Below are 13,063 nucleotides of genomic sequence, written 5' to 3' on the forward strand. Positions count from 1 at the left end.
CTCCGCCGCCGGCCTCGCCTCCCGGTTCCGCCCGGCGCATCCGCCCGCACAACTTCTGGCCGAGCGGAGCGGGCACAGGCGGACTTGGGGTTGGCGTGTTTGTTTGTTTGAACTTCCCTGTCGCCACCTTCCCCCCCGCTCCCGACCGCCCCCCTCCACCAACCTCCGCCCCCCACCTCGCCCCCCTCCCCAGCTTCTGGACGCGAACGGCTGCAGCCGGGGGTGGGGGTGGGGGCAGGGAGCGCGTGCGGAGAGGGGAGGAGGGGGAAGAGGTTAAAAAAAGCGAAGTGGCAGAAGAAGGAAAGAAAGAGAGCGCAGCGGGGGTGAAGGGAGCGGACGGGCAGCGATTTTTGCCGACTCTGGACTCGTCCCCGGCGTGCGCAAGAATGGCGGCCCTTCCCGGCACCGTCCCCAGGATGATGCGGCCGGCGCCCGGGCAGAACTACCCGCGCACCGGCTTTCCTCTGGAAGGTAAGAGCGCCTCCGCGCCTCCGCCGGGAGCCCGGGGTCCGCGGAGACGCAGCCATCTCCAGGGGTGGCGGCGGCGCCAGCGGCAGCGGGGCGGGAGGAGGGGGGGCGCGCTCCCCGTCTCATCTGGGACGGAGTCCGGGCGCTGGACCCCGGAAGTTTCCGGGGCCGACACTTGTCCGTTTCTGCGTGGCTTTCGGTGGCCGGCGGCCCGGCCTCACAGGTCGCGCGGGCCCTGGCCTTCCTCCGCCGGGCGGAACCCGGGGCAGATTTCGGCCCCTAGGAAACGCCAGCTCTTCGTGAATTTCAGCTCGCTCCACTATTTTCAGATACTTCCCTCCCCCCCCCCCCCCACCCCCTATAGTTTCTCGCAGCTCTCCTGCGTTCGCCCCTGCCAGCGCGTCCTACTCCTCGTTCCGAATTGTTCTTTTTTGTTTGTTTGTTTTCCCCACTGCTGGGATGGTCTTCCAAAACCCCTTTTATTTCGAAATGCCGACAGCATGTGGATAGTGTGTGTGTCCAAACCAGGAAGGTTCTCCGCTTCTTCCAAAGCAACAGTCAGAAACTCCTGCTCTTGGGGTCTGGAAACAAACTAATGCGAAATAATCGATAGCAACGATTTCCCCCGGCCCCACCCCCACAACTTTTCACTTGGGCTTCGGAACTCTGGAACTCTCCTGGGAGGGGACCCCGGGACGGGGAAAGTGCGCGATTCTGTAATGCGTCCTCCCTAAAGAAATCTCCAGCGCCGGGGCGAGCAGGGAAGGACGCACCGTGGACGGTTCCCGGCTCCAGAAAAGGGTGCGAGCGGGCTGCCGAGACCCTTTCCTGCGGGTTTTTTTTTTTTTTTTTTTTTGGCTTGGTTTTGTGTTGTGTTGCTTTCTTTCTAAACGGATGGAAGGCCTTCAACCTGTCAACCGAGGGATCGCTGGGCTTCTGGGGGCAGGTAGCCACGGTGTCACACGGGACACCACTTTCATTTTTTAATTACTCTTCTGGTAATTGTATGAGCCCCCTTGTGCGCGAGGAAGGGGAAAGGAGGCGGGGAGGGGATGGACGGGCAGGCAGCCTGCGATCTGGGGAGGGAGGGGTCCCTCCGGCAGCGGGCCGGGCGCGGGTCCCTGCATTAGACAGAGGCGAAGAGAGTGGCTCCGTGATCAAGTGCGCGCGAGCAGCCACGCAGGCGGGAGAGCGCACAAGCCCGGGGATTTGCCGTAACACTCTCCTGTAGCGAATGCAAGTGAAACAGGCGGCCGAGGACGCGCAGCGGATTAGAACAATATTTGCCCAACATGACGGAGAATACTGAGGAGAGCCGAGCGCCGGTCGCTAAAGAGGCTCTTGAATATAAAGTTGGGCGCTCGAGAGCTCTCCAGTGCTAATGGCATATCCCGCCACGGAGACCGAGTGACTCTGACTTGGCGACGCACGATTTCTGATTAAATCCGAGGGTGGCTTCAGACTCCTACTTTTGCAAAGAGAGGTGGGGGGGGGGGGGACCGGGAGCGCGAGGAAGGAGGCGGTAGGAACAGCCGAGCCTCTTCTCGCCTCCTCCCTTCCAATTATACCGGCAGCTCCCTCCACTCGGGCGGCTGTGAAATCGTTCTAATCTGCCAGATCTCCGCAGCCGCCGAGTCCCCAAATTGGGGGGATCGAGGCCGGATTAGTGCACCGGGTGTCCCCCAACCTTCTGGGAGGAAATTGTGTACACTTTGCATTAAGGCTTCTGAGGAGCTCTCCCCTCCCCAGCATACAGCAGGGGCTGACCGCAGGGGATGTCTGTCTCCCAGGTTCCCAAAGTCACCCACACCCCAGGGGGGGGGGGACTCTGGCCCATCTGTGTACCAGCTTCTCAGAGCCCGCAGGGACAGTTCATGGATTTCTGAAGCCAACTAGTATTTGATTTGGAAGCTTGGAGCATCTCCCCAGATCTCCCCAAAACGAAATTAGAGCTTTGAGAGGGGTTGGAAGCAAGGAGAGTCCCTCAAGGGACAGCCAGGTGACCCCAGAGGCAGGGACCAACGGCGTCATGTCACCAGTCCCTCGACTGTTCAGTTAGAAGTTGGACGGCTCTGCCAGCCCAGGCCAGAGCAATAAACACTGGTAATTAACCAGCGCCTTCTGGCTCCCTCCAAAATGGATCAGTCTTGACCACCTAGGGCACGGAGCGGACCAGAGGGGCCACATCTCACCCGCTAGTGGCCTAAGAGGCAGGCAGACCTGTGGCCCAAACTGCATCCCGGGGGACATTGGTCCCAGAGACTCCAAGACTCCATCAGCCTCTTGGCTCTGTCCCCTCCCTCCCGTCCTCAGAAGCATCAGATCCGTCGTCCTCATTCCCCATGGTGTGACAGGAGCAGGGGCACGCGGCGTCTGGGGGACTGTAGCAGCCAGCCGTGACTCCCCCCTCCATCCTTGCAGGACCTTCTCTGAGCTTTATGACGGTTTTCGCCTGACCTCTGTACTGCCTGGGCTCCAAATGTGTGTGTGTGTGTGTGGGGGGGGGGTTCAGGGATCCTCTGTCAGGGGTCTTGGGGCTCAAATGAGACGAGCCAGGGAGGTGTGCTCAGTGTCTCCTCCCCATCCTTACCCTGTGCCTCTCTCCTTCCCCATCTGCCCTCCCTTCTCCAGTGTCCACACCACTTGGCCAAGGCCGGGTCAATCAGCTTGGCGGGGTCTTCATCAACGGGCGACCCCTGCCTAACCACATCCGCCACAAGATAGTGGAGATGGCCCACCATGGCATCCGGCCCTGTGTCATCTCCCGCCAGCTGCGTGTCTCCCATGGCTGTGTCTCCAAGATTCTCTGCCGCTACCAGGAGACCGGGTCCATCCGGCCTGGGGCCATCGGAGGCAGCAAGCCCAGAGTGAGTGTCTTTGCTGCGAGCCCCCAGTCGGCCTTCCCACGGTTGGGGGATCCTGGCCGTAGCCCCTCTCAATGCCCTCCATCATCCAGTATCACTGGGGAGTCCCTACGCTTCCTGTGGAAGTACAGGAGGAGAGTGTCCTCACCCCCGGATAGCTCCCTCCTTACTTGAATTTCTAGTGGATGGAGATAACTGAGGTTCCAGGTTGCCCAAGACTTGGAGGCCCATGAGTCCTCCCTGGGCCGTCCCTATGTCTGCCCCATCCCCTGTCATCATCCCAGACCAGGGAAAAATCTCCCCTCTGTCTTGCCTGAAATAGTGAAAGGGAGATCCTAGGAGTCCTAATTAGCTTTTTATTTTATTACCTGTCACTTCCCTGGGCCCTCAGTCAGCTGCCTTCCTGGGAACCAGGCTCAGGTTTTGTGAAGGGATAACGCCAATCTCAGAAGGTGGCGGTGGTGGTGGTGGGGGGGGATGGGAACCAGAGCCACCAGCCTGGCCTGGGGCTCTTGGGAGGTTGATATTAAAAGTATCTCCCTCCCCCCACCCCATCTTTCCACTCCTGCTCTCCCACCTCCACCTCTGAAGCAGGTGGCGACTCCGGATGTGGAGAAAAAGATCGAGGAGTACAAGAGGGAAAACCCAGGCATGTTCAGCTGGGAGATCCGAGACCGGCTGCTAAAGGATGGGCACTGTGACCGCAGCACGGTGCCCTCAGGTGAGAAGGCAGCTGAGCCGGCGGAGTCTGGTTCAGGCTCGGGGTTCGGGGCTGGGGGTGGAAGAAAGAGGACAGGGGGTGCTGAATGACACGGAGCTTGAAGGAAAGTTGGGGGGAGCAAGGGGGACAGGAGCGTGGAGAGGGTTGGGGCACAGGAGGGACTCAAAACCGAAAGGAAGATGAAGCCAGGGAAGAAGGAAGGAGAAGAAAGTTCAGAAAGAGAGAAGAGGAGGAGGAAGGAGAGAAGGAGGGATGGATGGACAGACCGGAAGGAGGGACGGAAGGGGCAAAAAGTTAATCCTATAAGGCTGGGTGACAGCAGGAGCTCCCTGGGTACTTTCTGCGGGAAGTGGCCTAGAGAGATGGGTCCATCCTGGGAGGGTTGATCTCGGGTGGGCTCCCTGGACCCCTTTCCCCAGGTCACAATTTCTGTTTCGTTAGTGCCCCCAGCCAGCAATGGGCCCCAAATGTGGGGGCCTTCCAGCATCCTGCCTTGTGAGACAGAAGGCGGCCTGGGATGTCCGTGTGCAGGGGCGGCCAGGCACGCAGGGCTGGGCCGCACACCTGAGTGTGGAGACCGCTGCACAGGGGCTGGAGGGCCTCCGGGAAGGCGCTGGGGGAGTGGGTGTGGGTGTGAGTGTATCTAGGGGATGCGCGGGTGTAAGGCACAAGTGTGTGCAAGGATGCGTATAGGAAAGCCGCCGTGAGATGCCCCAGGTGGGTCAGCTTCCCTAGCGAGTGACTGTCCTTAGGTAGAGACGCTTAACCGGGGAGGGGGGCAGCGGGTGTGAATCTCATTGCTGCGTGTTGGGGGGGGGGGGTGGGGGCTGCGCGGCTTTCTCCCAGGGGCCCAGGTCGCGCCGGGCTCCGCTGCCCCAACGACTTATACTCGCTCTTTTGCCTTTGAATTTCTGAGGTTTAGTGAGTTCGATTAGCCGCGTGCTCAGAATCAAGTTCGGGAAGAAAGAGGAGGAGGATGAAGCGGACAAGAAGGAGGAGGACGGCGAGAAGAAAGCCAAGCACAGCATCGACGGCATCCTGGGAGACAAAGGTAGGGAGCCTCCCCGGGGACGCCACGGCGGGGCCGCGCGTCCCCACCCGCCAGCGTGCGGGCCGGTGCTGCGCTTCCGCCGCCCAAGGCTGGCGACCGAACTTCAGCGGGAGGACTCGCAGCCTCCGGGGGTGGGGGCGGGGGGGGGCAGCCGGGAGCCCCCTCGAGGGTTGCCGAGAGCGCCCCCTCGGCGCGCCCGGGGCCAGGGCAGGGCGCGGAGCCGGGGCGCAGACGGACCCCGCCTCCCCGGGGAGCCGGCGGCAGGTTGGTGCACTGCGCGCCGCCGAGTGCGCGAGCCCCGCGCGCAGGGCCTCGCCGAGCCCTCCGGCGCGTGTGTCCTCCGGCGCTGGCGTTTTGGCGGCTGGTCCCGGCGTGGATCTATTATTTATAGGAAACTTGGGCAAGGGCGGGGGGGGGGGGCGAGGAAGGAGGAGCCGGCCCGCGCGGCTCCCTAAATGAATTTGTTAACCAGACCCGCACACGCTCTCTAAACGGTCCCTTGAAACCCTGCCTGACAGTTGACTGACCGCTGCAATCAATAAAAATTAGCGAGGGCCGCGTGGGCCGCCGCCGAACCCTCAGCCTCGCGTTGTCAGGGCGCGCGGACCGAGGCAGCGCCGAGTGGGTGCAGACGGGCGCGCGAGGCAGGGGCTTGCCCCCGTGGGGCCAGGAGTGGAAGCCAAGTTCCCAGAGGCCCGGGGTGGGGAGGTCTCGGGCGAGGAGAAAGATTCGGACGCTCCTCGCACTCTCCCCACTTTTCAGCGCGGCTGGGCCGCTGCCGGGAGTCTGAGCCTGGCGCCCGGCTTTTTCCCGGGATCTGCTAGGGAAGGCATTTATCTTTCAAGCGCCTGCAAGCCCCGGGAAAGGGGGGCGTGCTTTTGTTTATTGACGGGGGGGGGGGGAAGTTTCGGGAGAAGGGGAAGTCTTTCTCATTACCCCCTCCCCTCGGAGTTCTCTCTGAGACTGCGTCTTCCGTGGGGGCATGGAGGAGAGACAGAAAGACAAGAGCCAGAGCCGGGGGGGGGGGGGGGGGGGGGGGCTGGGGAGAAGAAGCAAGCCCCCCAGCAGGCATGCGGGCCGGGGCAGGGGTGGGGGGGCTGCAGGCAGGCAGACAGCAAAGACAGTGCTCCTGTGAACCAGCAAAACAGTAGCTTTGTGGAAAGTGGGGAAGCGCCCCGAACCTGGGAACTTGGAAGGAGCACATTTGGCTGGAATTTCTTTGCAGAGGTTTCTCGAGGTATCTCCCTCCTTGCGTCCTGCGAACTCCCAGCCCGGGTCTCTCCCCAGTTTTCAGCAGGCTCTCCCAACCTTGAAGATGAACTTCAGAGACAAAGCCCGCTTCCAAAGACAACACCCAGGGAGGCCCAGCCCCCACTGGCCTGGTGGAGGGGGAAGGTGGGAGGAGGGGCAGGGGCAGCCCCTTTGAGTGCAGCCTAGAGCTGGGGAAGGGGCGGGCTATTGACATTCAGGGCCCCAAGTGGAGCCCAGTCCCGCCAGGGACAAAAGGGCGAGGGAAGAAAGGGAGGGAGCCGCGCCTGGCACCCCGCTGCGCCGGGCCTGTCGCACAGTCTCAGGTCTGCAGTGGGAAGGGGTCCTGTGCCGCCATGGAGCGCCTCTGGCTTGGCCCAGGCGGCCCTGAGCCCTGCGACCCCCTGTGGGGGGACCCACTCCTTACTTCAGTTTGTAGCAGAAAGGGGCTTAGGGGCACTTCCTTTTTTTGTGGGGTGGGACACATTGAACTTGAAGGGCTCTTTTCTGGTGCCTTACCACACGGCGGACGCCGTTTCTGGGAGGTGCCGGGGGAGAGGCGGAAGGAGGTTTGGTTTTATTTGGAGAGACTTTAGGTGTGCGTGTGTGGGGCTGGGGTTTGTCCAGTTGGGTCTGTCCTGAGAAAGAAGGAAGGGAAGGGGACAGAAAGGGTGGGCTTTGGGGAGCCCTCCGCCTCCAGGGAGGTCCTGCGCTTCTGGTGTTGGTCAGGGCTTACGAAACCAGCTAACAGGCAACTTCGCTGCAGAGAGGATTTCCCTGCAGCACAACCAGGAAGCCCCAGTTCTCCAGGGGTTTGCGGGGAGGAGGCAGAGAGCACAGGAGCTGAGTCTGGAGAGGAGTTGCAGAAATGAAATGGCACCCGTGGGTCTGGTATCCAGAAAGCCCAGCAGTTTTCTGAGTGACAGTGGCCATGTCGGGCGCCGGGAGTGTGGGCTGGGTGGCTGTGTCAGCGCATGTGACTCTCCGTGTGGCTCTTTGCCCGTGGCCCTCTGGATCGTGGTGCTGTGGGGCTGTATTCTGTGCAACCGCGGTTCCGTGGGGCTGTGCAGGGTGGTCGTACGTGGGTGTGAATGGGCAGAGCGACCGTGGGGATGAGTGAGGGTTGCCTGTCCATCTGGTGACAAGTCACATCAGCCCCCTGAGTACCTGGGCAGGCATCCCAGGCGACCAACCCCCCCCCCCCCCCAGTGGGAACCTCTCCTCTCCCTCCTAGGCCCCGGCCATCAGCTTCACGGCCAAGTTAGAGGTGAAAAGACCCCTTAACCTCCACCCAAGCCGGCCAGGTGGGGAGAGGCAGAGACCCCTCAAAGCGCAGAGCAAAGGGAGGGGTGCGCGCCCACGAACTTTGTTTTGGTTTCTTGCTCTTGACGAACGCTTTCTCCGGGGGTTGCCCCTCTCGTGGCGGGGAGCCTTGGAAGAAGGGGTTTAAGAGCTCTCCTCTTTAAGCGCTAAAGAGAGATCCCTCCCTGAGTCCGTTTTTCCCTATCGTCCGCTTGGCATTTAATAATGTTAAGACTTATTAGAGCTGGTAATGAAAACTGGGACTCCTGAATAGGAAACTGTGTTGGAGAGGGGTGTAATAGCTTCCAGGCATGGTAAGAAACTATTTATCCGCAATCAGTCCTCACTCTCAGAGTTTGAAGCACAAACGTTAAGTTGAAGGGTTTTAAAGCAGATTAAATTGAGCTTTTATTTCTGTGCACTTTCATCTCTGAACAGCTCACTCCTGCTCCCCTTGGGCTGATATTCATGAGGCTGTTCGTATTTTTTTTTTTTTTTTTTTTTGCTCTTATCCTTGTTAAGACCGAGTTATTAGGATTGTTGGTGCTGAGAATTTCAGACCGCTGCGGAGAGGGGAGAGGGACATGGACAGTTCTTGCCCTCATCCACTTGGACCCTCTTCCCCCTCAGCCCTGCTCCGAGGACCAGGGGAGAGACAGGCCGGAGACCCAAGTGGGGAAGGACTGGAGGAGGGACGGAGAAGAAAAAGATTTGCCTCGCCTGAGCCCAGAGAGACTCTGCTGGGAAATTTGATAGGGGTTTGCAAAAAGTCGAGCCATCTCTCTGGGGGAACTAAGGGGGCCAGTGTAAAGAAATGGGGGGGGAGCAATATCAGTAGTAATCAGCACCCCCAAACCTCATGCCTCTGACGTTGCACAAACGTAGGCTGAAACTGACCAGATCAGACGTGGGGCTCCATCTGGGCCTCTGGGGTTAGGCGCCCAGAGAGGTCACGATTAATACGAAATAAGGAGGGAGAGGGGGGACTCACAAACTGAAAAGAAGAGGGTGCATTTTCCTCTGTGGGGGAGAGTGCCATGGTCACAGCCGGGCGGAGACTTTGCTGACTTCCCCGGGTCGGGAAGACCGTCCGAGGTGGGGGCCGAGGGGGCTGCTGTGTAAGGCAGATCTGTGTTTCTTTCCCTCTTTCCTTAATGCATTTTTAAAGCCGCGAACGTACAGGTGTGGAGTGGCAAATGACGGAGGAGGATCGGAAGGGAGAGGAGAGCCCCGAAGTGTCGGTTTTAGACACTTGTACAAGGAGGTGGGAAACAATTTAATTTGGCAGCGCGGATAGCTGCTAATGCGGTTTTCGGTCGTTCGCTACACTGGAGGAAGCTGTTTTGATTGTGTGTACAAGGACCTGCTAAATTTAATTAGGCTCCGGGGGAGCGCATGAATAGGGGAAGGGGGGGCTCGGCTCCCCTCAGCCCACACCGTTTTTTTTTTTTTCTTCCTTTTTTCCCTTCCCCCGGCTTCACACCTGGAAGGGGCATTGTTTACCGGATAGGCGCGAGCGGCCGAGGCAAAGGGAGGCGGCGCGGAGGGAGCGGGGCCTTGGGAGCGGGAGCCGGGGAGGGGACGGAGATAGTCCATTTATCAAGAAACAATCTGCATTGATTTAAACCAACAAGTTCCCTCCTCTGTAAATGTGTGTTTAGAGAAAGGTAATTGACACTCTACCAAATCAAAGGATTACCCCGGGTTGGCAATCTAATCAAACAGAGTCCAGGCGGGATTTGAGGCTGTTCAGAGTGGGGATCAGCTTCGCATAATGGGGGCTCGGAGGAAGATGGGAGGGTGTCAGGCAATTCCCCGGCTTTAGGCTGAGCTCAGTGGTGAGACCAGAGGGAGAGAGGGAGGGGGGCGAGGCCTCCGCCGCGCCCGGGCGGTGGGGGGATGGGGTGAGCGGAGAGGGGGCGTGCGGGGCGGGGGTGGGGGAATATCCCGCAGGAGGGGGGCTCCCGGCGAGGGGCGAGCCCACACTGGGCTGACAAGACTCCCCCTTTCTTCCCTGCATCCCCCCCAACCGAAGCCGCGAGAGGGGAAGGAGGGAGCGGAGACTCACGGAGAACAACAATGAGATCTAACTATTACAAAGGCAAACACTGGCGCTCGCGCGCGCGCTCGCAGCCCCGGAACCCGCGGTAAATAAACAAAGTCGGCAAACTGTTTGCCAGATAAACTCGTGCCTAAATCGAGTGTGACGGGCAAGGAGAGTCGAGACAGAAGGAGATAAGGTTGGAGGGGGAATGAACGAGCATAATCTAATAGAAGACATTTAGCAAACAAACTTGAGACAAGAACAGGGGAGCGGAGGGTAATTATCCGCCCCAGAGAGCGAGGGAAGCCTTCGGAGGGCTGGGGGGGGGCGGGGGGGGGGGGGCCCGGAGCCGCGGGGGGGTGGGGCGTGTTGGGGAGACGGGGAGGCGAGAGGCCTTTGGGACTCCACGGGGAACCGGGCCAGGGTCCCCAGGGCGCGCAGGGGAAGGCCTTTGGGACTCCACGGGGAACCGGGCCAGGGTCCCCAGGGCGCGCAGGGGAAGGGCTCGGCTCCCAGATTGAGGTTCCCGCGCGGGGGCTCCAGCCTCCCGGACGCGTTTCTACACGGGGTGGGGGTCCCCCGCCGCGGAGGCGTGCGGGTTTTATGTTCACCTCCGGGCACGCACCGCCACACACACCGGCTGTTTCGAGGCGTTTGTACCTAAAAGACTCGTGTGCGCGGCGCAGCCGTGAAAGGAATTAGATATTTACCAGTTTGAAATAAGCCTGGCTAAGAAGAAGAGAGAAGAGAGAGAGAGAGACATTGAAAAGACGAGGCTGGCTGGGGGAAGACTTCAAACGAATTCATCATTTGGAATGGTGGAGGGGAGATTTACCAGACAGTATTGGGAAGTTATTTAGATATTAATAACACATTTTCCTGAGGCGCGACCACGGCAGCCATCTGCGCGGCTCTTGGAGCTATTTGGCTGGGTGAAATATGGGCGTCTCAAATGTTGGGAAGAGATAACGCAATCAGGCTATAACCCTGGTCCTAAGACGGCATCGCAGCGTTAAACCCGGATTAACCTCCCCCCACCCCCCGCCGCCCCCTCCCCTTTCACAGCTTTCCAAATTTTTCACTGGAATTTACATGGAAGGATTTAAAAGCACATATAACAGTAGCCTTAAAGCAGTAAGGTGATTATTTGGGCTTTTTTTTTTTTTTTTTTTAAGACTGCCTTTCTGAAAATGATAGTTGTCACACATTACATCTTATGTAAATAATACGATATAAAAACATATATATATTTTATACATAGAGAGAGAGTTGAGCAAAGGAGACCTCCTTCCAGGTTGCCTCTTGGGACTTTCTGTTTGTCATCATCAGCAACGTTGATGAAGCCTCGTTCCTAATGGGCACCTAAAGAAACGTGAAATGTACAATCACCTAAAGCCAGACTTCCAACTGTTAAGAGCACAGAAGAGAAACCCCAAAGGGGAGATTCTCCAGGGGCTTTGGGGCCTTGAAGGCCATGACTAAGGGGGGGGGGGCACATTCCAGGAATTCCAGGAAAAATAGCTCGTCTCCTTCTCCCATCCCAGACTAATGAGGTAATTAGGAAACCCGGCTGGGGATGGGGATAAGAGGAGATTGGAAGGTGGGGATGCCCCCCTCAGTTTTTACTGTCCTAGGCCTTCCCTCTTCCCCCCCCTCCCCCCAACTCTGGCTGAAAGAGGAAAAGGTGGAAATGGGGTCAGCGCTTTCTGACCCGCTCTGGAGCGATTGGCCCCGGCTGGGGTCGGGCAGGGGGAGGGAGGGAACTTGCCTTCCCAAATCGAATCAAGGCAGAACGGTGACCTAAGGGGGAAACGTCGCCATTAGTAGATAGATCTCTCTCCAAAACTTCAAACAAAGTGGGGTGGGGGTGGGGGGAAGGGAACGGTGAAGCCGGGTAGGCAGAGGCCAGGCGGGGAAGGGGTCCGCAGGCAGCTCAGGGGGGACCGGGAGCCTGCGAAGGGGAGGGGCCCGGAGGAGGAAGAGAAAGGGTCGAGGGCAGAGGGGAGGTGGGAGCCAAAGGAAGGGGTGTAGGAAAGGGGATATGATATGCCAGAGGGGGGTCGGCTGCACTTGGAACTTCAGCCCCCCGGGAGAGGCAAGGCTTCGCGGCGCTGCAGCCTGGGGAGGGATGGGGGTGGGGGGGGTTGTGTGCGCCCCAAGCCGTGCTTCCATGAGGCCCCTAGGGCATCCCAAGGCGCCTGGGCGCTCCAGCCTGGCCCTCAGTTGGGCACCTCCAGGAGCCGCAGAGCCCCGCAAGCTTGCTGCGGAAGGGTCCGCACGGTTTCTCCGGGACTGCGGGTCAGCTAAATGGTCCAAGATTCGGTCGCCCGGGCCCTGGCTGTGCGCTGGGCCTGCGCCCAGGTCGAGCCCAAGGGAGGGTGAGCAGAGACCGGGGAGACACAGAGGCACAGAGGGGGTACGAGAGAGAGGCAGACGGAGGAGAACAGCAACAGGGGGAGGGGAAGAGAGAGAGAACGCTGCGCGCGCGGCGGGTAGAGACCCTGCCCGGGGCGTCGGAGGGCGCCGAGAAATGCGGAGGGGCCGCGGGAGGCGCGGAGCGGCAGGAAGGAAGACAAAGGGACGCCGAGTCCCCGCAAGGCTGGCCGGGGACGGGCGGGTCGGGAGAAGCCGTAGGCCCCCGAGGCAGCCCGCGGGAGAGCGCGGGCGGAGAGGGCGAGCGCGCGGAGCCGGGCGGCGGCGGGAGGCGGGCGAGCCGCTGTCGTCCTTTTGATCCTCCGCGGCTTCCCCTTATCAGAAGCGCTTTCGGTGACACCCGCACAAAGGCAGTTCATCATATTACAGCGCGGCCCGGCGGCTCGCTGCGATCCCGCCGCTTAATTAGAGGCGAGCGAGTCGGGGCCGGCGGAGCGGGAGGGAGGCCGAGCCCGAGGCGGGGGCCTGGGCGCCGCACTCCGACCCGGGGCGCTGAGCGGGGGCCGGCCCGAGAGCCTGGTCCAGCCGGGACCGGGAGCAAGGGCGGGGGGTGGGGCTCCTTAAACGGGCCTGTCGGGGTTTCACTGCGAGGAGAGCGAGGCTCCCTGCCTTCGGGATGTTCGCAGCCGCCCCTTCTAAGTTCTCGGCTTTGGGGAAGAAATGGCGCAGGCCGGCATCCCCACTCCCTGGCTTCCCACGCCGCAGACTGGAGGGTGAGAGGGTGAGTAAGGGTGACGTTACAAGGCTGGAGAGCTGAAGGCTTCATGCTGCTCTGGGCCCAGTTCACACCCACAGGGTACCAGCGGCCGGAGGGTCAGATTCAGATTCCCCCCTCCTGCGGCTTGCCCTGTCCCCAAACGATCCCAGCTGCGCCAGGCAGGAGGAATCAGGAGGGGCAGAGGGCATCGTGGTGGGCCTGGGAAGGAAGGGTG

The 13,063-nt window shown here is 60.4% G+C and overlaps 1 protein-coding gene across 3 annotated transcripts in view; it reads left to right on the forward strand.

Moving 5' to 3' along the window:
* The first annotated feature begins 267 nt into the window (after positions 1-267).
* Positions 268-13,063, forward strand: part of PAX7 (paired box 7) — a 97,319-nt gene continuing 84,523 nt past the window's right edge. Inside the window, exons 1-4 of one of the 3 annotated variants that reach the window (XM_003989610.6) lie at positions 268-471; positions 3,100-3,335; positions 3,924-4,053; positions 4,970-5,104. In XM_003989610.6, the coding sequence (XP_003989659.1) occupies positions 387-471; positions 3,100-3,335; positions 3,924-4,053; positions 4,970-5,104 (586 nt within the window). In that variant the 5' untranslated portion in view covers positions 268-386. The remainder of the gene's footprint in view (positions 472-3,099; positions 3,336-3,923; positions 4,054-4,969; positions 5,105-13,063) is intronic. The other 2 variants (XM_006934359.5, XM_006934358.5) reach the window with 2 other exon arrangements.

The sequence above is a fragment of the Felis catus genome, chromosome C1 (genome assembly GCF_018350175.1).
Source record: "Felis catus isolate Fca126 chromosome C1, F.catus_Fca126_mat1.0, whole genome shotgun sequence".
Lineage (NCBI taxonomy): Eukaryota > Metazoa > Chordata > Mammalia > Carnivora > Felidae > Felis > Felis catus.